The 24,533-nt window shown below is 25.8% G+C and overlaps 2 protein-coding genes across 5 annotated transcripts in view; one reads left to right on the top strand and one right to left on the bottom strand.

The window, feature by feature from the left end:
- Nucleotides 1–24,533, top strand: part of LOC132923052 (aquaporin AQPAe.a) — a 478,481-nt gene that overhangs the window by 55,850 nt on the left and 398,098 nt on the right. The gene's annotated exons all lie outside the window — the stretch shown is intronic.
- The window catches only part of LOC132923051 (zwei Ig domain protein zig-8-like), a 243,318-nt gene that overhangs the window by 37,097 nt on the left and 181,688 nt on the right, over nucleotides 1–24,533 (bottom strand). For all 4 annotated transcript variants that reach the window (XM_060986852.1, XM_060986851.1, XM_060986854.1 and 1 more), the window contains one exon: nucleotides 18,844–19,010. In XM_060986852.1, the coding sequence (XP_060842835.1) occupies nucleotides 18,844–19,010 (167 nt within the window). The remainder of the gene's footprint in view (nucleotides 1–18,843; nucleotides 19,011–24,533) is intronic.

Below are 24,533 nucleotides of genomic sequence, written 5' to 3' on the forward strand. Positions count from 1 at the left end.
GACTTTATGTACGATTTTTTCTGTTATGGAGTTACATTCGTGGTTGAAAATCAAATATTATGGTGGGTAGATAGACAACATCATGTTTTAATTATTATTGTTACTACCGTTGACTTATGCAGGGCGTGTTGTTTTAATTTGTTCTGAAATTTAAAATTTGTGAAAAAATGATCCTTGTTCACGAATAAAAAAAAATGTCATGACTTATCAAAAGTTCACTATATGACTCACAGTGTAAAAAAGACAAAAAAAATATTGGGATAAACTAAACTGATTGTTAAGTTATGTTCAATAAATACGTACCTATATATGCAGCAGATACAATTTTTAATTTAAAACTGTAATGTTATATTTCTATTTTATTTCTATATAATAGTGAACATGTTATTACCAATAATAATAATATATATATATATATATATTATGTAGGTACGTATATTTATAAATATAGGTCATTAAGCATCTTGGCCAGTACAAGACTCAATTCTAATCTCAATCTGAAGGATTTATAGTTACGAGTCCCCCATAAAAGACAGCTTATGCCTTATAGAGATATCGAATATAGAAAGGATTTAAAAAACCATTCTGTCATACGATCCGTATTCATATTAGTGCTTGTTTCATACAAGGACGAGACCCCTTCTTTAGAGACAAAGACTCATTACTATGCATAGTACAATGCAACGGATATGATAACGTTTTGAGCGAATGTCTACCTCCCCTATGAATAAAATATCAAAGCAACGTGCCAAAAGAATTTTCATCGCGGGATAATACAACATAAAATATAATATTAGAAGTTGACACAACACAATGAAAAGGAAGAAGCAGTTATTTATTTAAGATGTGTCAGATTTTATTAGATGGTTTTCGTTGAGGTATAACAATAAAATCATTTTTTTTCTTGTAGATATTAAAGGCAATTTGTCCCATTAGAAATTATTTCTATTCAGAATAAGTCATGTGTTTAAACTTAATCCTTAATTTTAGGATAATCCTAAATTTTTATTTTTATTTAAATACGAATATGTTAAATTAAATACTAAGTCATACCTATCACTTATACCAAATGTGTACATGCCGATATTCTACAGTTATTACATACTTACATGCATTTTAGCAATTTAAAACAAAAAATTAAGCTAAAATGTAGAATAAAAAAAACGTAATGATATTCTATTTTGTACTATTAATATGCGTATTGCACAGTAAAATATAATTATAACTAAATGACTAAACGCCAACTGGTAACTACTGAAATCAAAATTAATTTAAATAATTTCATATGAAAAATGATTCTGAGCGTAGACAAAATGTTAGCTTATATTACCACATATTAGATATGATCTTACTAAATATATATTATCATATAAATAATAATATATAATATACGTATGTTGTTATTAGTTATTATAGTTATACGACATAAACTATAAATAGGCAATACCATAAAACTAATCCATACATTTAGAAAAATATGTACATTTTTCAAGTTTCATCAAAAATTATAAATTACCAACAAAATATTGCAACTAAAATTTCACAAAACTAATATATCGCTCGGAATAAATATCGCCAGTATAAAATATAGCAGCAATTTAATTATAATAATATAATGTATACAACTAAAATAGGAAATTGTATTTATTTCAAAGCATGTAATATTGTATATATTATAATATATAGTAGTATTGATGGAAACGATAACACTATATATACTAGTTAATACAAGTAGATATTTAAAGCAATACCTTGATGGACTGTATATGAGGCAATACAAAGTAACTGATATAAAACAAACATATTATGTAAAGGATTTAACAATGTTTTGCTCATTTGCTTTCTGCTCAACATAATTTAATCTATGTATTTATAAATGGTTTGAGATGTCAACAAAACCTAATTGAAATTAAATTAAGTCAAAATGTAGTTGGAGATTAAAATACGCCAAAAAATAAAAAGGCAGTCAGTTGGGCTGTAAAAGTCTTCGTTGGAGATGATCCAAATCGAGAATTCGACGATTATCTTCATGGTATTGCATTTAATATCTACTTACATTAATTAGTATGCATATATTATTTTTACTACTTACATAAACTGTATTATATTTTACATATTTTTATCATTTTTATCAATACTACTATATATTAATATAACAATATTATATCCTTTAAAATATATAAAACTGTATATTTTAGTTGTATTTATTATATTATTGTTAAATTCCTGTTATATTTTATATTGTCAATATTTATTCTATGCGATATATTGTTTTTCGTAATATTTTAATTGCGATATTTTGATGGTTATACCGGAAAAATCTTAGACTAGACTCGTTATTCTTTACTTAAATATTAAAATGTTGTTTAAATTTAAACAGACAATATCTATAAAAAATTGTATTATATAAATTTGTATTAAAGTATCAATTGCAAGCTATAAAAATAGCGAAAATTGTACAGTTTGTTTTATTATTATTATTTATAAAATATATTTAAAATTTGTATACACAATTTATATACAATAATTAAATTAGTTAACGTTTGTACAAAACTTGAAAAACATAATGGATGCTTTCATTCATCGACACTATTTTCAATTTATGGGGGAGTAATTTTTTATTGATTATTTAATAGATCACGTGATCATTTACGTTTAATACGATAAAAAGGGTTGTCAGGTAATGTAGGAAAGAAGAGTTCGGATATTTTTGGTGGAGGTTTGCGTGATTGAAAAAGTTTTTATGGAATTGATTATACTGTTGGGAAGTAGGTTTAGATATTATTGGAATGTTGAAGACATGATGTAGAGTACGATTGCTGACGTACCAATAAGAAACATTAGACAGGACTCGAAGAGTTATCGAGTGAAACTCTTGAAGTTGACTTAGATTTAATTTTTGGGGTTTCCCAGAGTTGGATGCCGTACGACTCAGTGATCACCAAATGGCGATGGCGGCCCGTGAACAAGGAAAAAAAAGTAAAAACTGATAATAAAATGCGCATAGAGAAAATAAAGTTATAGTGTTGTAATTTATTATTTTTGTTCATTGGATCATACTGGTTGACAAGCATATCTTATCGTTCATATTATAATCTTAAACATTGAATTGGGTGACCATCTGCAGAATAATGTGCCAATTACACGTTGACGGCCGACAACAGTCTGTCAATTACCACTGACCCGCGTTGACTTAATTCCCGTTGTATTACGTTGTTATTTGTTTCGTGTTTATTTTGTTTTTATTTGATTATGGATAAGAAAAGAAGAAAAGTTGAATTTGAAAACAGACAGTTTTTGCCCGAGTGGTCGGAATTATATTGTTTTATTTTACCGGACCGCTCAAGGGCTTTGCCAGTTTGTTTGATTTACCACTAGACAGTAGCTGATTTTAAAGTTTTCAATATTAATAAATGTCATTATGAAACGCCATTATCATGTAATGATAATGAAGATAGCGTGTACGGATCATATACCAAATTTCAAGCAGTTAATTGAGAGTAATACCTGTATACATATCAGTGGCGTATATAGGAATTAATTTCGGTGGTGGGAGGGGGTGAACCCCTAACCCCCCTTTATACGCCACTGATAGATATAATATATAAATGACAACAACTGGTTATGCGTTTTGTTGTTGAACGTGCCGCAGCTGTGGCGCCACATATATTTTTAGTACCTACATAGAGGTGATAAAAAACGAGCCTCACGATGATCATTGCGCATGCGTAAATCTACTTATTAAACAGTCACGTGCATTCGCGTACATACGAGTGTATGTGTAATTTATGTTCACACGTACAAACTCAGGGGTGACATTAAACGATGCCTCTCCAAAGTCATCGGAACATTGCCGCCGGCTGAAATACCGGCATTCGTTTACGTACTAATTATTTTGTGAATTTCTTATCGGTTTATCGCTATATGAATTATAATATAATAAATTATAATACATATTAATGCGAAATAAAGACAATTTTTTCACAAATAAAATCATATAAATACTTTAAAAATTATTAGTCAAATATGTGCAATTGACCCAAGAAATTCACTTTAACCTCAACCCGTCACTAATCAGCGGTCGTCACGAAAGATTTAAAAATATATTTAATTTGAAAATGTTCATAATGTTGATGAATATTGTAGAAATTTATTCTTCAAATTCTCAAAATAATAAAAAATTCGAACATATCTATTTTTATTATTTTTAAATAGCAGCACTAATACAAATTTGAATGACTTTTATATTCAATTTTTAAATTTTTGAATTGGGTGATTTTTATTTAGGTATAACGATTAGTTTTTTTTTTTAAATCCAATATTTCATATGCTTATAATCCAAACAAATTAAGATAATTGGTTTTGCGTAAAATTGTCCATTTTCTTTTTCTTTTTTGGTTATTTTTATCCCCCCTCCCCCAAAAAAAAATAGAAACAACATACACTTCTTTCCATTTATATATATATATATATATTTACTTTTCCAAAATGATTAAATAAAACATTTTCAATTAAAAAAATTAAACAAAGCACGTCATAATATATTACATGATTTAATTATTAATAATTTAATGTTAATCAGTATAATAACATATTATATTTCTTGAGTAATATGCAATATACCTAATATAAGTATAGAACGCATTAATATTTCATAATTTATTGTTTACTTATATATATTATAATAAAATGTGAACTTCTATATTTAAATATTGAACGGCGTTAATTAATATATCATATTTTTTTCACTAAACTTATATGTACTTGGCATCTAATCAGTGAACATAACAGTAATATACAATAACATATAATTTATTTTTGTTAATTTATGTATGTACGAATATTTATATTTATGTATGAGAAGGTATTGATTTAAAATAATAAGCTGATTGTGATGCTTTTTGAGGTTTAAAATGTATAGGTACTAGCAAGGTATGGGTAAAAACATTACAATAACATCTAATTATGATTAAAATGTTCTTTCAGTTGTCATTTTTAATTTACATGATATTTTAATTTACTTCAGATTATTAAACTTAATTATATTTCTATTGGTAATGACTGCTATAATGAATCAAGGGATATACCTATTATATATTTTAAAACAAGTGAACGTTAGACAGATACATAAATTAATCAAGTTTAACATTTACATTTTTTTTTTTTTTTACTAAAAGAAGAAAATATATTTTAAAATAAAGCAGTATAAAAAGTATGTACCACAACATGAAAATTACATTTTACTAAGGTAACTGCGTGGTAAGGTATACATATTGTATTATTTGATTTAATATTTTCTTATTATTAATATAACATAGTTGTCTAGGGGTAGCTATATATACAGTATGTATTATGCAGTATACTCTATTGGTAATTTACATTATCTTTGGTCCCTAATATTCCTTAATATAATTTTAAATTTACCGGCAAAATACAACTTTAAGTTTACTTTGTATGGTAGCCGTTATTATATATTGTAATAAAATAGTAATTAAGTACGTACGAATCTTATATTTCATCATTGTAATATGTAGGTAGCAAGTCATTCATGGATATTTATTTATATATTATATTGTATTGAATTCATATACCATAATGGTTTTAGGTAATACGCGATACTATATAATATAAAATCATAATAAAGCTAATGTACCTAATAACGTTTTATTAATTACTACAAATGATGATAATAATTATTTTTTGTTGTGTATGTTTTGTTAAGAGGTGACGAGATTATAAATAAAATTATAATTCCATGTTAATATGAGAAAAAAAGTCACTCGAGTCACGACTGCTGGTTCTTGGTCTTATCTTTGTGTATTGTTTTATACTTACGAGTAGTTCATTATGTGTAATACAAAAATTATTTAATGTATTGTGAAAATGACTAATCTTTGATCGTATTATTTATTTATTTAAATACTGTCCTAAAAACAGTGGGATACGAAAAATTACTTAAAATAGTCCCTAGTCTCGAGTCTTAAACTTGTACACGTAATTTAACCACGGTCTAGGGGTGGCCGTTAATAAGGCAAAAGTTGTTAATACCGATATTTATTTTAATTATACTCGTATTATTATTTACATTCGTCGTGTTACTCGATGTACTAATGTCGACTTCGGTACATCGGTGTGTAGGTGGATTTCGAGCTTTAAACAAATGCAAGGTAGAGATATTTTCGGTACGACGATATAATGCGCCACCTATATATGGGACTCTCACGACTATTGTTTAATAACGATCGACGGAAAATTCGTGGATTTCAAATAACCTGACTACAGAGTACGGACTGGCTGTTTTAGTTATATTACAATAAAGTTTCCATAATGAATTATAATTATCAAGTTTTCCACTCAGACTATAATATATATATATATATATATATACATATATATATATTGTGCCGTTTCGACGCTGAATAAATTGTAATAAAATTAGTACCTGCGAAAAAGTAAAAATGTAATCAAATTCCTATTATATTAGTATCATATTATCCGACAAAAACTATTATAAAGTATTTTTAATGTATTTATTATTTTTTAAATATGTTATTTTTTTATAGGCAGTGGGGATGTAATAAACATCTCACCTGTTCGAAAATAGCACTGCAAGAATCCCCAATGGTGTATATTTAACAATCAACAAGCTTTTGACTTTTGGCTGTATATATATATATATATGTATATTATATATGATATACATATCACTAAGTTCTATAATCACGTTCTAGCAATTGATGTCATTCTGTTTGTTGATATCGCTTTTGGACTATAATCTTTTTGGATCCAACATCATTGAGCGCAAATCTAGCCTTATGGTTTTGCTTATCGCATAGAAACTTTTAAGAGCCAAGTATGAAATAACTGATATCCACTATCCACAGGCCCGTACGCTAGAGATTATAGTAAGACCGAATATAACTCTACAACTAAACAAGTTTTACAGTATAGGTATATATATTATTCAAATAAATTTTGTTCTAGAAAAATAAAATTTAGAAATAATTTAATTATATTGGTGAGTTTGATTTTATTTGTATATATAAATAAATATACGGATCCACCCTCGTTCTTCTTTTAATAATTCATTTATTCAATTTCTGATCATCGGAATTTTTAAGTAAATTTAAAGATCATATTTTCAAAAAAATAAAGTAGAAAATTGTTATTTAATGGCTTGGTAGGTACAGTGATTTTTTTCATTCGGAAGTCTCACCGTGAGTCTACACGTCACTAACGTGTATGTTCTATTATTTCAATAACAGTTTTAGTTTATGCAGTATACATATTATGTAAGTATGGTATGACTTACGGTCTGTAATGTTCATTTAATGGTTTTCTGATGTGTTTGAAAACGTTTTGACTACTATCTGCATGTCGTTCAAACAATCTTATATTGTTTTTCTCTGTTATATGTAATATTATTGTTATATATTATTGAACAGTCGATTATTATTTAATGTACCACAAAAAATATTAACTGAATTATTGTTTCTTTTTTTTTTTTATTTAAACGAATAGAATCAAAAAACATAAACGAGTCACATAATATACATATATTTTTTAAATTTGTTTTAAATCATTGTTATTACTTACTATTATTTGTTGTTAATAATGTTTGTCTATAAATATTAAACTATACAAAATTTATCTAAATATAGAAAAAATGAAATTAACTTTTTATTTATACAGTATTTACTACAAAATTATTATTATAAAAACTTTAAAACTTTTTATTTTTAGAAGTTATACGCAGTTTTATATATTATGAGTAATAATTTAAATATATATATATATTTATTTACAAATTTCTCTCAATAATAGAACTAATAAATTTCATAAATTGTTTTTAACAACAATATATAAAAACCACTATATCAGCATTAAATTTTAAATAATACAGATACAAAAGTAAATTTATTATTTTTACTCTGCGATTAATGTTTACATACAAGGTAAATATTAAACAATGATGAAACATCTAAGAAATTTTAAAAATATTGCTTTTTCTTAAACTGTAAAACATACAATATACTGTAAATATTTCTATATATCATATTGTATTAAAAACGAGTTTCGCTTAATAAACTGTAAACTCAAAAATAGTGTTGTTATTACTTATTTGATTTTCTAGGTAATTGTAAACGTACAGCGAAACAGAATCGATCGTAGGATAATGCAAATTGTACACACGTATACAGTCATACAAATAATTGTAACTTGCCAGAAAAAACAGTAAGAAGCAATCGCATTTGCTAAATCAATGCTTTTCGGTTGTCGTGGTTGAATAGTGTACGTACACGAATCGCTATCGAAATAGGTTCACGGTAAGGCACCGAAAGTCATTACCTAAATGGAGACTCGTTGGAATCGGATTATGCTGTGTACGGCTACTGTAATTATTGTCAAGGGAGCATTTCGTTAGCACCATAGGGCGAACGATTGTAAATTGCATTTCGTTTACACCATCGTTGCACGTGTAGGAACAACAACATCAACAACACCCCAGAGCTACCGCCACTACATCTTCCAAGGACCAAAAACGTCCTTTTCCTCTGTACTCGTGTGCTGGCATCAAATACCATAAAAACATTGAGGGCCAAGAGAGTCGTATCATGCAACTCGCTCATTAAATCTCAGCAAAGGCCTACATTTTTTTACTGGACATTATGAACGTAATTTTACAAGGTTATTGCTGTAATTTAATATCAGCAAATTACGATCAATGTGATAAGTGTTTATATTTAGTACAACAACCAGTACTTATATTAGACGTCATTACGTTCTCAAACCCCTAGTATTAAATTTGGCATACCTAACTATTATATTTTGTATACCTGATAACATTTTTATATTTATTTACAATGTAAACATTTAGTTATAATATTTATTAAATGATTAAATTCTGAATTACAATAAAATAAACAAAACCATTGTATACTTTGGTATTTGTTAGTATTACTTCAAAGTAATAGTTTAACTTATATCATTTGAAATATTAAAATAAGACTTTTTAAAGTTGCAAACTGTACTCAAACTTCAAAGGTTCCGATATGTTTGATAATAAACTGAACAATGTATAAATTACTCAAATTTACTCATATTTCGTTATACCTACCTATGAATATAACCTCGACATAGATGTCAGTTTGAAATTTGAATTTGAAGACAGCCGTATCTTAAAACTGACGTTATAATGTAATAAACTGATGTTAAATCAAATACTGATTTAATGTATATTTTACATAAAAAATAATTATTGTCATGAAGTAAAATATTAATATTTTTTGAAAGCGCTTTATTTAATTTCTAATGGTATATTGCCTCCGAATTTCTTTTCAATTAAGAGTAATGAGTTAGGTTTTTATTTAAAACTAATAATGAATCGTCTCAAAATTTCAAGACATTGTAATTTGTTTTTTGGGACCATTTAATTTAAAATGTGTTAAATATATATATAGTACGTTTTTTAAAACTTTGCCTTTTAACTCAAAATGTTCAAACTAAATTATAAATTGATTTCATACCTCATATATTTTCGTTACAATTTCTAGAAAGAGCTACTTTTTAGAGAAATGCAGTTCATATTATATTGATACAAAATAAATATCCCTAAGATATAAGTCAAATAAACCTACATTGAAATCCTGTGCACGATTTTGTGCATAGTACTTTATACTAATACACCGGTTGTAAGTTTTTATATGTTTAATGAAACACAGAAAAACTGTAAACCAATTTAAGAAATTATATTTAGTTAAGTATGATACGCAAATGTCTTGAATAATAATTTCACATAATGTAACTGTACTTTTAACTTTTTTTTTTAGTTGATATAATACATAACTTTATTGACTAGTATAATTTTGAAAATTTTTAATATTGAATTCGTTTCGTCAAATTTAGCTAAATTATTTAAAAACTTTTTGTCAGCCAATTTCGAGATTATTAGTATTAATTAATATAGTCGTATTATTACAGTACAGTTACCGATATCAAGTCAATAATATTTAATAAGTTAAAAAAGTATTTCGTTAAGTTAATTCAATATGTATACAAAGTAGAATTTTTTTTAAATGTAGCAACAAAATCGTAGTATATAAATTTTAACAAGAAAATCTTAACTTAAATTCGAAAATATTATAATTTTTTCCACATATACTTGCAATAATTTTTATACCGTTTAAGAAAAAAATAATAGGTTTAAAAACATGAACTGAAAATGAATTTTTACTCACAACCAGTGTTGGGTAGATTAACGAAAAAATAGAATATCTTTATTATTCAGATAATGAAATAGATAAAATCTTAAAAAATTTATTTTAATATTATAATAAAAAAAAGTACTAGCTAAAATCATAATATTTATATAATAGTAATATTATCAATACCCATTTATTTAATAAGTACCTAATAGAGTATAATATGTATTATGTACAAGTATATAATTTTATACAACATACACTTAACGGCACCAACAACAAAAGTAAATGGCTTAAATTTTAGTCATAAATTATTGTGGTCAATAAGAAAATTAATAGTTTAGAAAAAGTGCACTAGTAAAGTCATCTTACCTACTTATAAATTACAAATCGATGACAATTATCAGTTATATAATTTTATATTAAAATTCAACATGGCTACAACAGTATGACTGTTTGTTATTTTATCAAGAATCAAAAAATACACTCCACTACATTATTATTATTATAGTAGTAGGTTTATGCAAATTATGGCGATAAATGAGCGGTATGGATTTCAATGTTTTTAATTATTTCATGACAAATAAAAATTGTTCATGGATATTTAATATTTTGAATTTTAGTTGAAATTTATCTTAAAACTATGTTTAATATAACTAAAACAATATTTATTCAGATAATTTCAATGCTGCTCACATGTATACAAATAACGGCTTATAATACAACACTAATTAACATTTATTCAAATTTTAATTACAATCTAATCGATATACTTAGTATATTTCAAAACCTAAGCAAATATAAAATATTTAATATAATATTGAATAAATAAAAATCAAAAATATATATTTTTGTTTTTTATTTAGTGAAAACCATATTTAGAATAATAAAAAAAATAACAAATCAACATAAACATTTAACCTAAATAATATCATGTGTTTTTAACTTTATAATATTAAAGTTCATATATTTTTCAAATTTTCATCAACATTTTATTTTTATTTTAATAAAAATATTTTTTGTGAATGTGTGTTAGATGTTATATGTGTCGTATTTATATTTTTATGCATAGTGTGATTCAACAAGTATACTTTTATTTCTTCCTTCGATAATGTTTTACCATATTCTCAGATTCTTAGATAATATTTAAATATTGGTGTACAATTTACAAACTACTGTAGTTCAGAGATAATGTTTGAATAAATCACAATATGATATCATGTGATATTGTTAATAATGTAGATAACAGTTAAAATATTCGATAGATGTTTATATGTATCGAAATTTTAACTTGCTGTTAGTTAGACAATTATCGGGATAGAAAAATACTATATACGTCAAATTTGTTTAAAAAAAATATAATAATATATTATGTATGATGTGGTTCGTTTTTATTTTTATTATTTAAAAAATTATTTATAATATAATATACTTCAAGTAGTTAAAACAAAAATAATAATGCAATTTACAACTAAAAAAGCGTTTAGGAGATGTCAAAATTTAAATCGATTTTTTTACCTTGCAAAAATTATAGCACACAAGTATTGACAAGTACTAAATTGTAATAACAAGTATTTTTTGGAGTTGTAAAATTCAACGATTCAGTATTCGAAATATATTTGTTTACCTTTATCGTTTAACACACTGTTTGACGTGTGCTTATGTAGTTACGTGTATTTTATATAATATATTTTTATATATAATAATATTAAAACATTTAAAAATACACGTTTTTGAAATTGTTGTTTTAAATGAATACCACAAAAGTTGTTTAAAATGGATAAATGTGTACGCTCTTAAAAGCGTAATATCTTGTTATTTGACGTATACAGAACTTAATCCCTTTGATTTTCTCGTATGTAATCTACGAAAGAAAGTTTTTGATGTGAGATATCGAGTTGTGAACATAATAGTTCCTCTTTCCTGTAAGAACGAACACCTTTACAGGTAGTTAATAAATTTGTCATTGGGACAAAGTTTGAAGTTAATAATAATATGGTTCTATTATATCGGGACATTGGAGCATCATAATAAGTTTGAGCCTTGTGTGAATTATCAGGTCAATGAATATTTATGAGCCTTTCTATATTGACTTGTCTATCAAAGTTGTACAACTTTCTAGGGATTATTAATTTAATATTACGTACGTATTGGTTGAAAAAAAATAATATACAATGATTTAGTACTCTTATATCGCGGTGTATACAAAAGTCAAATTTTAAATAAGTAATGAATCATTCATTAAATAATGATTTTTTTTCTAAATCAAAAAATGAAAATAACAAAATTCACTTGGTTCGTAATATATTAATAAAATCTATTGATTTTTTCATCCATTATATTATTATTTTTATATTTTATTACACTTCTATTTAAAATATATACAATGGCATTAATATTAAATATTCAGTTTACTTTCAAAAATAATATTTTTATCGTGTAAATGAATATTCTATAAATAAACACTAAAATTTTACTAACACTAATATTTTTATTGTTATTTATTTACATACAATATTAAGGATTATACGTAAAAACAATATTCAATTAATTTCTTGCTTGGAAAAATATGACTTGACATATTATTACTTGGGTATATTTTTATTTTTTTTAAAACTGTTTTATCAATGTACTTTATGCAATTAGTGGTCCTTAAATAATTATTTATAAAATGTTAATTAAGGACTCGTAAAATACTATCTAAACTCATTCGAAGAAATTATAATCAAGAATTTACAAACAAATCATCAGAAGATGTGTAAGATTAAACGTGTATATATTATATTATGTATATTTAAAACGTTTCTGTTTAATAATATCAAACGTATACATTATTTATTAGAATTTCAAAAGAGCAAATATTTAAATAAACCATAATTGATTATTGATCATCCTTCAGATTTTTAATGCAAACAATTCTAAATTTAGAGTAGAAATGATAATTATTGTTGTAACAAAAAATACGCAACCATTCTTTGTTATTTTAAACCTAAATAATACTTGTATTTAAATGATACTACACGTATACTTACTAGTATTAAATATTTGATTATTAAGTAAATAATTAAAAGTCGACTTTAAAAGTCGTGCTTAATTTTCACATATTATTATTTTTTTCTTCCTTTATTTATATATATTTATTGAGATTAAAAACGTATGATTTAATAGCTATTATTTTTTAAGTCTTATTTGCACAGTCGTATTTTATTTTTACAATATATGTTTAACTTTGAATCAGATTGTCTATAATTGTTTTCTTTATATATATATACAATAATGATTAATAACGATATTTATTTTGTATTTGTTAGTTGTATACTTCTCCTATTGGTTTTGGAATGTAAACAAGTTGTGTCCTGAAGAAAATTTGATTTTTAAAAATAGTTGCATTTCAATATTTTTGCACAATACATATTTTTATTTTACTTTTAATTTATATTAGTTATACCTAATTATGTCGAAACAACATTTTTATAAAAAATAAATTTATAATAAATTAATATCTATATTATGGTAAAAAACAGATTTCTCAATTTTAATTTATTAGCACACAATTTGTGTAAACTTAACTCTTTCATTAAGATACATCTCTTATCTAGTATGTCAAAAAAAATTAAACAACTTGAATAATCCAAAAAAAAAATACCTGACATATTTAACCTGCAAAAACTAGAGAGAAAAACTTTATGTTTGGGATACATCGAGTTTGCAGTTAAACTAATTTTATAGGCTGAATTGATAAATATAAATATATAATTGATGACTGACGTATGAATATCAATCAAATCAATATATTTGTAACAAAAATGTTTGTTAGATGCCCACTAGTTAGAATTATATTTGAAAATAAACAAATATAAATAACATTGTAATTATTTTTTGTTGATTTTTTTATGATAAAATTTAGCAAAATTTTAGTTTTTCAAGTAGCTACCTATTAATTAAAATAAAACATTGAAACTTTGACACAGATCAACTTTTATGAACTTTAACTCAATTAATAAACAGTAATTAATATAACTTACAATTACTTTAATCAATTTTAATCATAAAATATTCTTAGTAATACAGAAATTTCGTTATTTTTCGCATCTGGATTATGTATAATATTATTTAGTTTAAATTGTATTATTTTTACTATAAAAATTAAAACTAAAAGCAAGAAAAACAGTCGCGATAAGTCAACCATCGAAGCAAGTCGTTCGTTAATTGTCGCTCCGTATCTACGTTTTGCTATCGCCTTTTGTATAATGCCGGCGTCGTCTTCGGGCGGCGACGACAATCGTCCGCACGCTCTTAACAATTCAGTCGGTAAAATAAAAAAAGCATCAAATGCTTCCAGACCACACAACACGGATCAGGAATGGACCACCAAGACAAGTAAAAAAGCATCTCAATCTAAGAAGGTATCAACTCCAACTAGCCCTATATCTCCCACTCTACAGCAGATTAAAAATAATCCACCAGTATTAAATATGCCCAACAATACATTCGATTACGACATTTCGTTATCTCATTCTACTAATGACACGGCCTCTAATAATATGAATATAGATATAGATTTATCGCATTCTACAACCGATCACGCTAATGTTCCCGTTTCCGCAAATACAACATACACCGCTGATATTTCAAACACTAATATAAATTACGATTCCAACGATATACAGTCCTTACGTAATTCCGAACAACTTAATAAATTTTTCTCCGCGGATTATAACGGTCCGTTCACTACCATTGCGGAACATTCAGATATCAACCTAAAAATTGATCACTGGCACCCGTTAAAATATGCAAAAATTTTTTCCACCAATTTCATTGGCATCAACAACATCAAACCAATTGGTCATAAAAAAATCAAAATCACCTTCAATACTAAAGTTTCAGCCAACAACTTTCTCACCTCCCCTCTACTCGCAAACATTGGATTTACAGCATATATTCCATCTACGCTTATCTACTCTTTCGGAATTATCAGAGTCGATAGTTCCCTAACCGAAGAAGATTTCTGGGAAGGACTTGATAACACAGTCCGCGCTATTGCCTTCAAACGCATTTCAATCAAAAAGGATAATGTCCTAACGCCTACTCGTGTCGTGGAAATAAAATTTTTATCCCCCAAAATCCCAGATGCCGTATCAATTTACAACGTCATTTTCAAAATTTCTCCTAGCGTCCGTTCTCCCATACAGTGCAATAACTGTTTGCGATTTGGCCACACGGCTAAATTCTGTCGCAGTAAATCCAAATGCAGCCACTGTGGCTTAAATGACCATTCATTAACTACTTGCCCTTCAATCAACGCAACAGATCCAGTTTGCATCTTCTGTAAACTCCCCCACCTCTCCACTGACCGGAATTGCCAAGAGTGGTCATTCCAAAGGGATGTTAAGAAAATTATGGCTACGGAAAACTTACCCTTCCGCGAAGCAGTCTCTCTCAAGAAAAATAATTACTCCTCAAGTGCATTTAGCTATTCAAATATTGTTAATAAACAGTCTGTGTTAAATCCTTCTCATCAAGTTCCGGATACCTCCACTAACTCTTTCCCCCCGTTAACCTCTCAATCACATTACCACCATACACCTCATAGGAAGTATAACAATCATTCTTCTCACTCTAAACAAAAACAATTTCACGTTCCCAACCAATCTAATTTTTCCCTACCAAATGGGCACTTCATAGATTATGCTAGTAAAAATCGGTCCCAGGATCCCAAACCTCCTCAATTTGATCTAACCTGGGTCAATGCCTTCTGCATCAAACTCTCCGAATCCTTATCCAACTCCCCTAGCCTCTCTCCCTTATCTCCCTCTTCCCTTCAAAACTTAATTGAATCATCCCTTATGTCTTGTCTCTCAATTCCAAAAATCTCCGTTATTTCTTCTAATGGTCAATATTCTACAATGGAATGTTCGTAGTCTTCCTGCAAGACTACCTTCTATCCAACACCTCGTATCTTCCTATAATTGTTCCATAATACTTATTTCTTCCATTCTCTCTTCACCAAATGTACCAATTATTACCTCACTTATATCCTTCATCAACCAGACTGGTTTAAAAATTTAATTTATTTGTAATATTATTTTTGTTGTTAATATTGTTTTCTATGTAATATTTATAATCATAATTGTCGAAGCTAATTGTTTACAAAGTTTCTTTTAATAAAAAAAAAAAAAAAAAAAAAAAGCAAGAAAAATATTTTTGATTCATATAAGCCTGGTAACAGGAAAATGAACCACTGTTGGTTCTCTGCCTTGTATTTTTCGTTTAACCAGCGGCTCCATATACTGATTGAACTACCGTTTTGTCACTACGATGCCTTGAAAAATGACGATCGACTGGATTAGACGAATGATTGAAAACGGTAAAGTCGATCAGGCATTAAAATATATCAACGACTACCTACAAGCAGTGACTGTAAAGCCAAAGAGGATTCGGGAAAAAATATGTCAAACATTCAATATCATTTAACGTCAATATTTCCCATTAGTTTATTTACTAATGATTAGTCGGCGAGAGATACGAATTTATAAAGAGCATTTATATAAGTTTTGAAATCTATTTCTTTACGCATCTAAATCGTTCTTAGAATACAATCCTAAACCACAATTTGATGAAATTCACTTATCGAGGATTGTTGGTCGAAAATAAATTATGTAGTTTACAACGTGGCATTTTTACATTATGTGTTGATTTACTGCCGTCGAGATTAAAGAATAATGAATGTATTATATTCCTGGATAATATTAATGTATGTATATAATTAATTAAATCGAGAGACTAATTTGTTCATATAACTAAACTATATCAAATGAACACGATAAAAATATATTATCTATAGTTTACAAATTATTTGACATAGCAATTTGTATTGCTAAATATAATTCACACATTTATTCATTCGTATTTCTATCTAATAAGACATACAAATTAAAATTTGATAGATAAAATGCGTAGATGTGTCGTTCGTTGTAGAAATAAAAATAGCAATGTTTGTAACATATTACTATGAAATTTTGGGTTGTGAAGTTTATACATTCGATGTGTATTTAACTGAAGCCCCAAGTTTGTTTTTTAAGAACATAAATCAAATTTATACTGAAAAAAAACCATCTGAGAACTCTGATCTTAACCAGAACCATTAAATTTATAAAAATTGCAAACCTCCATTGTCTGTTATAAATATGATAAATAAAGCAGCAATTTAATATTAGAAATATTATATGGTATTCAATACAATGTAATGTAATTTTTTATCTAGACTCAATAAAAGATAAACTTATTATAAATAAATATACAAACAAGTTTATTATTTTGAAGAACCTAATGCATACTATCGATCATGTTTTACAATGAAGGTACAATTACTCAGAAACTGAGCGAATGAACTCTATTAAACATGAAATCATATGATAATTTAATAAAATGTTCTTTTAATTTAATACTACTTTAAGGCTGCATAGTAACTTGTTTGTTAGTTGTTCGAAACTTAAATGGAAAGTTATAATTTTTTTAATGATATAAGTAAAATCATTTTTAAGTGCAACTCGCATATATCATTCTACAATTCTATAAACTTGAAATAATTTATATTTAATAACTACAATATGAACATGAAAACTAGGTGCAATGTATAAAACGATTTTTTTGTTTATATAAATTTATCATTTTAAACTAAATTAAAATATTTATAGCACAAACTAGTTATTTATTTTTTTATAATTTAACTTTTTGGTTTACAACTGTGTTAAATCGTATTAAAAATAATTCAAGTCAAAACTATTATCAAAAAATCTAAAGTTACATTATATAAAGTTTTAGTCAAACTAGTAGCCCTATATTCAAACAGTAGGTACTTGGGCCATGACACAATCAGATGAAAAGAAGTTAGAAGTGTTATTCGAAAAAAAGATTTGAGGAAAATATTCAGCTTAAAAAGAAACAATGAAGGAGAATATTAAATATAAAATAATAAACATTTGGAAGAACTATATAATGAATCTAACATTGTTGGAACCTTGAAAAGTACAAAAATAAGTATAAGGCTAACTCACAAATTCCTTTGAAAGAGAAGAACCTGAAGAAAGTGCATAACCTGTTGTGGTTATTTTAATAGTCAACCATATACTAGCCGAGTGCTATTAATACATCAATGACTTCAATAAATATAATATTCTATCCAAAATGAACGAAGCATTAGGACCAGCCAATGAAAACATCTCAAATATATTAACTTTCCTAATAAAAACCCACGTATACGATAGAATTTAACAAGTATAGTTGTATACTATAATATGTATCATGTATATTTAGTTAACTTTACTAAGAATTCATGTTTAATATAATAAGGATTATTAATTTTATACATCTAGTTAACCACATATTATGCACTGTGATGTAAAACCAAAAACTAATAACCTTTGTTATTGATGTATTTTTGTTAAATTAAAATAAAAAATATGTTACATATTTTTCTAGAATTAGTTCAACTTAATCTAATAAAATTATCTATAGCAATCGGTGATAGAAAAATATGGGATTTTATTTTCAAATATCAATAATATATCGCACATCCAAAATAATTACGAACAAAGTGTAATTGTGACTAAAATATAAATACTTTTAAATGTTTATTTACCGTTCTATCAGATACATGTTTGACTCTGCAGTGGAGAATGGCAGTTTGACCAACGACAGCTGTAACATTATGAGGTGAAACATCGTCAAAGAGTGGTCTTTGTACAGGTGTTTCTTTTTGTGACACGGGTTGTACATTTTGAATGGTCGAGCTCGGCTCCATTGAAACTAAAACAAAAATATGAAATCCATTTAGGTTTGATTAGTTACATGGCAAATTATGTATCTAAATGAAAGACAGTGTAGATAAAATAATCATTTTATGTATGCATTTTAACTGATTTTTTCAAATCCTGGTAGTAGTATAATATATTATACAATGCTTTTCATAACAGTCCTTTTGTCACAGAGTGGTATATAATATTAAAAGTTTAATATGAGCATTTTACAATTTTTATTTATTTATTTTTAAATATAACTTAAATATTTAGTAAATATTTAATATTTCAGAATTTTAAAAAAAAATAAAGATTGTGATATAATACTGAAAGTATCTATCAAACAAAAACCATAATTCCACACACAATATAATATCAGTAAGATAATATTTTCATGACAATCTTTTTTCATCGCAATTTAAGTCTTATAAAAATAGTCAAATTGATATCATAAATTGTTATAAAATCAAACATTAGAAGACGTGCGATTAACTAATTATTGCTAAGTGTTAGAATAGCAATTTTAAAAATTATCATATAATTGTGAACCCATTATAACTATTCTAATATAAAAAGTATAATAAATCACACAATAAAATTTGATTAAGCTAGTCGTCAAAAATGTTCTTTTGTATTATCGTTATTATTCATAACTCTATAGTAATGTGTGTTTGTTTATGATAATATGATGGCAGTATCACGAAAAAAAAAAATTTAATTTAAATAGCATAATAATTATAATAGTTATAAATTATAACATTATGTACCAACTTGATTTGAGATTATACATTTGTTAAATCACATGCTTTTCGACCTATAAAAGAGATGCTCCAGATATTATGAGATACTGTCTTAAATTGGTTTTAATTTTAAAATGTAACACGGAAATACTTGATTGATATGAAATAGATTTAAAAAAAAAATAATAATAATGTAAACATGAACATCGTTTGTGAGAGTCACCGACTTTGTTATGACCCTTTAAAACAGTACAGTGCCACTTTGGTGGCTATAATGATATTTTAAAATTTTAAATTGAATGCTAGCTCCCAAAAAATGTGTAAAATATTTACTGGTGATCATTGTTATTTATGCGAATTTGGTACTGTCAAATATATTATAAAGATTATTATAACGATTACTTCTTTTAATTAGTATAATGTTTTGATATTGTTCGATCGCTTTTATTATTTTAAAAATATTCTTATTATGAATGTAAAATGTATATTGTATACCGTGTATTATGTTATTGACTAAGCAATCAATTTAAGAAAAACAGAAATCGGTATGACGATAACAATAAATGGATTGAAATTATTACCGTCTTAATACTGCTATTTGATTTCAAAGCTCTAAGGACGAAATAGAAATGTACACTAAAAACATTCAGACCACTTACAATTATCTTTATCCAGTAAAAATATATGCGACATTTTAAAATAATGTAGATGGAAGGAAAATGTCTGTTTGTACCTAGTAGTATTTGGGAATAATACTTAACTGAAACAACATTTCTAGTGTGTAATCTATTTATATTTCAGTATTATACCTGCCGTTAAGTAGTTTCTCGTTATAAATAAAACTCGTGTTTATTATAACACTTGATTTTATTTTTCGAAAAATTCTGTTGCCCAACCTTTAAGATTTATTATAATATTATATTATAATTCTTTTCATCTTCATAATAATATGATTTGATTATATATCTTTGATTTTTTTTCAATTTTGTCATGACTTTGTCCAGAGAGATTGGGGTTTAAGTGTTTGTAAGTACTAAGTTTCTTTTAAATCCATCAACGTATTTCAGCTTAGACTTTACTCTCGATCGTGACTCTAAATGGGTCAGTCTATATTTTAAGATTTTTTCTTATCACTTTACACAGTATGGTTTGTTTAACTAAGCCGTCAGATTCCTAATCTTTTATGGTGCTGCTTATTTGTGGTAATTATGTAATTTTATCTTTTTTCTTTATTATGCTTTCCACACCTCACTTACATACAAACCCGCATTTGTGGATAAATACTTTATTTTCAAAAGCATACGGCTTTTGTTCGTTTGGTGATACTATTGTGTATTTTTTGAAACTTAACGTACATCAACGTTACATGACTAAACGTTATACAATATAGTTTTTGTCTTATTATAACAAAACCGATTTGATACCTACAAAATATACTTTTTACATAATGTGTTTTTTTAACTTAATGTCAGTTTTGTACAGAAAATGCACTATAACCTAATGTTTATATTTATTTTTATAAATTTTAGTTAATTACATTTATTTTAGTCACGATTTTCATTATTTGATGAACAATTCAATTGTTTTATTTTTACTTATAAATGTGTAATGTGTATATATAATAAATGCAATATTGTTTATGTTTTGGTTATGTTTGGTTTGTTTCCATTAAACTCGTAAAAACAAATTGTTTGGTATACATATATATGTTTTTTAATAATTTTATTGTTGCCATTAAAATGAAAGGTCATGATAATATCATAACAACGCAGAGGGGTGTTAAACATTTATTCATCAGCCTAATATCATCGGTTTTTTTTATGAAGACCAGAATAAACCAAAAGGATTAACCAGACTCTCCGACATAGGTCTACAAAGGTATTTGTCAAATGACAAAACGGACCTCGATTTTTCTTGCCTTTTTTCCGGAAAACACGATCCCAATTTTTCAAGACTTTTAACTCATTTGTTCCGCCGCCCATTTTTAATACGTTGGCCATTCGAACTATACTGACACAAATTTTTCTTACTGTTTCCTTCTCCAGGTACTTTTCTCTTTTTAGGGCTTTAATAAATGATGAGAAGGAATGAAAAATCGACTGATAAAGATTGTGCAATGTTTTTGAAACAATGTTTACTGGTATAATTCATCGGAGTGTTCTACTTTATTTTCTCTCTGTAAGGAAGTATATCAAATGTAAGACTCAAATTCCTCACTATTGTTTTTATTTTACTTTATTTTACCCAAAAATATATAACTGTTGTCTATTAATACATATGTTGGCTCCTTATTAAGGTGGTTGAGAAGTACATAGTTTATAATTGAATCTCTAAAAATACGCTTTGTGATAGTTAATAGTTAATTATTTGATAAACAAACTCGTATCGCATAGTTGTGATAAGATTACCTAAGTATAAATGCATTACAAATAAAGGCGTCACTGGAATTGTTCATTGTACAAATCTATACTTTTTTTAGATTTTTTAGATACTTTTAAATAACAGAAAATAATTGAAATAATTTTAAGTTCACTTGACAAGTGTATTACTTTGTTATATAATTATTTCCCATTAATGTTTTAAATTTATTGTAATAATAATGAACAGAATTTTCAGCAATTTGAATATATAGTTAATAAATAAAAACTTGCATTAAATTAACAAAATAATACAGTAATATACATTTACGTATATACGAGTATATATATATACTTAATAAAAAACAATTTTTTTTATGTAAACTAAATTGATATTCTAATAAAAAAAAAATCTTTGATGACCAAATAACAATTTGATAATACGACATAGCAATTCGAACTCCTTTATAACTAAGTTCAGATTTCTAAAGTATGTAAATAATAATTTTTCAATGAACACGAGTATATTCTATAAATAAAGCATTTAGGTGATTATCATCAATATTATTTCTTGTCCATGTGTTCAGTGTGCGTTGAGTACTAAAAGTTTTTTTCTTTAAAACTAGTAGTTATTGAGAGAGCTAAAGCTAGTTTCGTGCTGTAAACTTATGAAAACAATATTTTTGAATTCAATTCGATGGTTATTTTTATATCTCAACCCGTTAAACCATATTTTAACCTGTTCAATAAAATTATTATTATTATTATCTTTACCATGAGAGTTTCATTGTCAGTAATTTTAACAAAAGACCCGTGAAAAAAAAATATATGTTTTATTTATGTGATAATTCGTGATATTTTAACAGTTGACATTGAAATAACAGTGGTGATACTTCAAAGGTTTGAAATTAAAATCTTTTTTAAAATGGAAGTAAATAGTACCTAGGTATAGTAGGTACTATAATTTAACAAATTTAACAAACTATAGAATAATTTTTTTTTTTTATCTAAATGGTCTGCGCATAATATTAATAATTCACGATGTAATAATTATTATAGACAAATATTACATTATTTTTTTTTTTTTTTTTTTTTTTTAACTTACATTTATATTTTATAGTCAAAATTGAAAAGAAAAAAGTTCAAATCTATTCTTGTTAAAAGTCTATTATATTTTACGTTTATACATTTTGTTAGAACTGTTAATAAAATAATAGTAATACTAATAAATCAAATTTATCACACGCATAAAAACAACAAAGTTGAATAAAGATCTGTTTTTAATGTGTTGAAGGTAATTAAATACAACTATCATGAAAAAACACGAACTTCAAATTATGTATACATAAACGAAATTGGTACGTAATTTAGATTTATTTTAATAGCTTTTCGGTGTCAACTACAGGGAATAATTGCATTTTTTATTAACTTTCTGATTACATTATTGAAATGCACATAAATCATTTAGCATCCTGTATATTTGATTTTAATGATTTTTTTTTATTTCAAGCTTTTAATTTCTAATAAAATAATATGCATTAAATAAGACAATATTATAATAATTTAATAAAATATTTTGTTTTTAATATCAATTATTTCTGAACAACATTATGTTTTCTAAATTAAAAGATTAACTTAAATTTTCAAAAATCTCTAAATGAGACCAACTACCATCATAATATTTATTTATGAAATTAAAATTGATTTTTTTAAATAATATAAACATAATATATCAATATAATCCTTGGTGTTTTGTTTTTGAAAATAATCCAGAATAGCCTATATAATCTACTCAATATTATTATAATTATAATTCGAATACTGAAGCTATAAGTCATAAAACATTCACTATTGCGCAACTACAAATACTAAAAATTATTTAAAAAAATAAAAGGTGGAAAGTAGGTATTTTCTTTGCTATGCAATAGATGTCGAGTATACCTCAACATTTTATAAGTCACTGTAAAGTACGTGTTAAATTTAAATAGAATGATAAATGGTTGCATGTGAAAAACGATTCTGAATGAAGATGGTCGTTATTCAGACTATATTTCTAAGTATATTTCAAGATAAACATATATTGTTATTAAAGTGATATTTATTTCGTTATTAGTAATATTAGTAAAATATGTTCTAAGACTAACTATTATGTAAACATATTATGCGTTTATTGTTTTAATAAAAAATAAAAAATGTAGTTTTTTGTAAAATAATATTAATAACACAAATATGACAAACTTATATTATGGTGATTGTATTTTACTTATCCGGTAATACTGTATATAAATTAATAGGTACAAAGTGTATACACATATTTTATAAACATTTTAAGAATAATATTAATTTATATATTATATATCATAATAATATTTAATCTTAACTATAAATTTTAAATAATATTTTGTTAAATACAATTTTAAATCAATCATGGAACAT

The sequence above is a fragment of the Rhopalosiphum padi genome, chromosome 2, assembly GCF_020882245.1.
Source record: "Rhopalosiphum padi isolate XX-2018 chromosome 2, ASM2088224v1, whole genome shotgun sequence".
Lineage (NCBI taxonomy): Eukaryota > Metazoa > Arthropoda > Insecta > Hemiptera > Aphididae > Rhopalosiphum > Rhopalosiphum padi.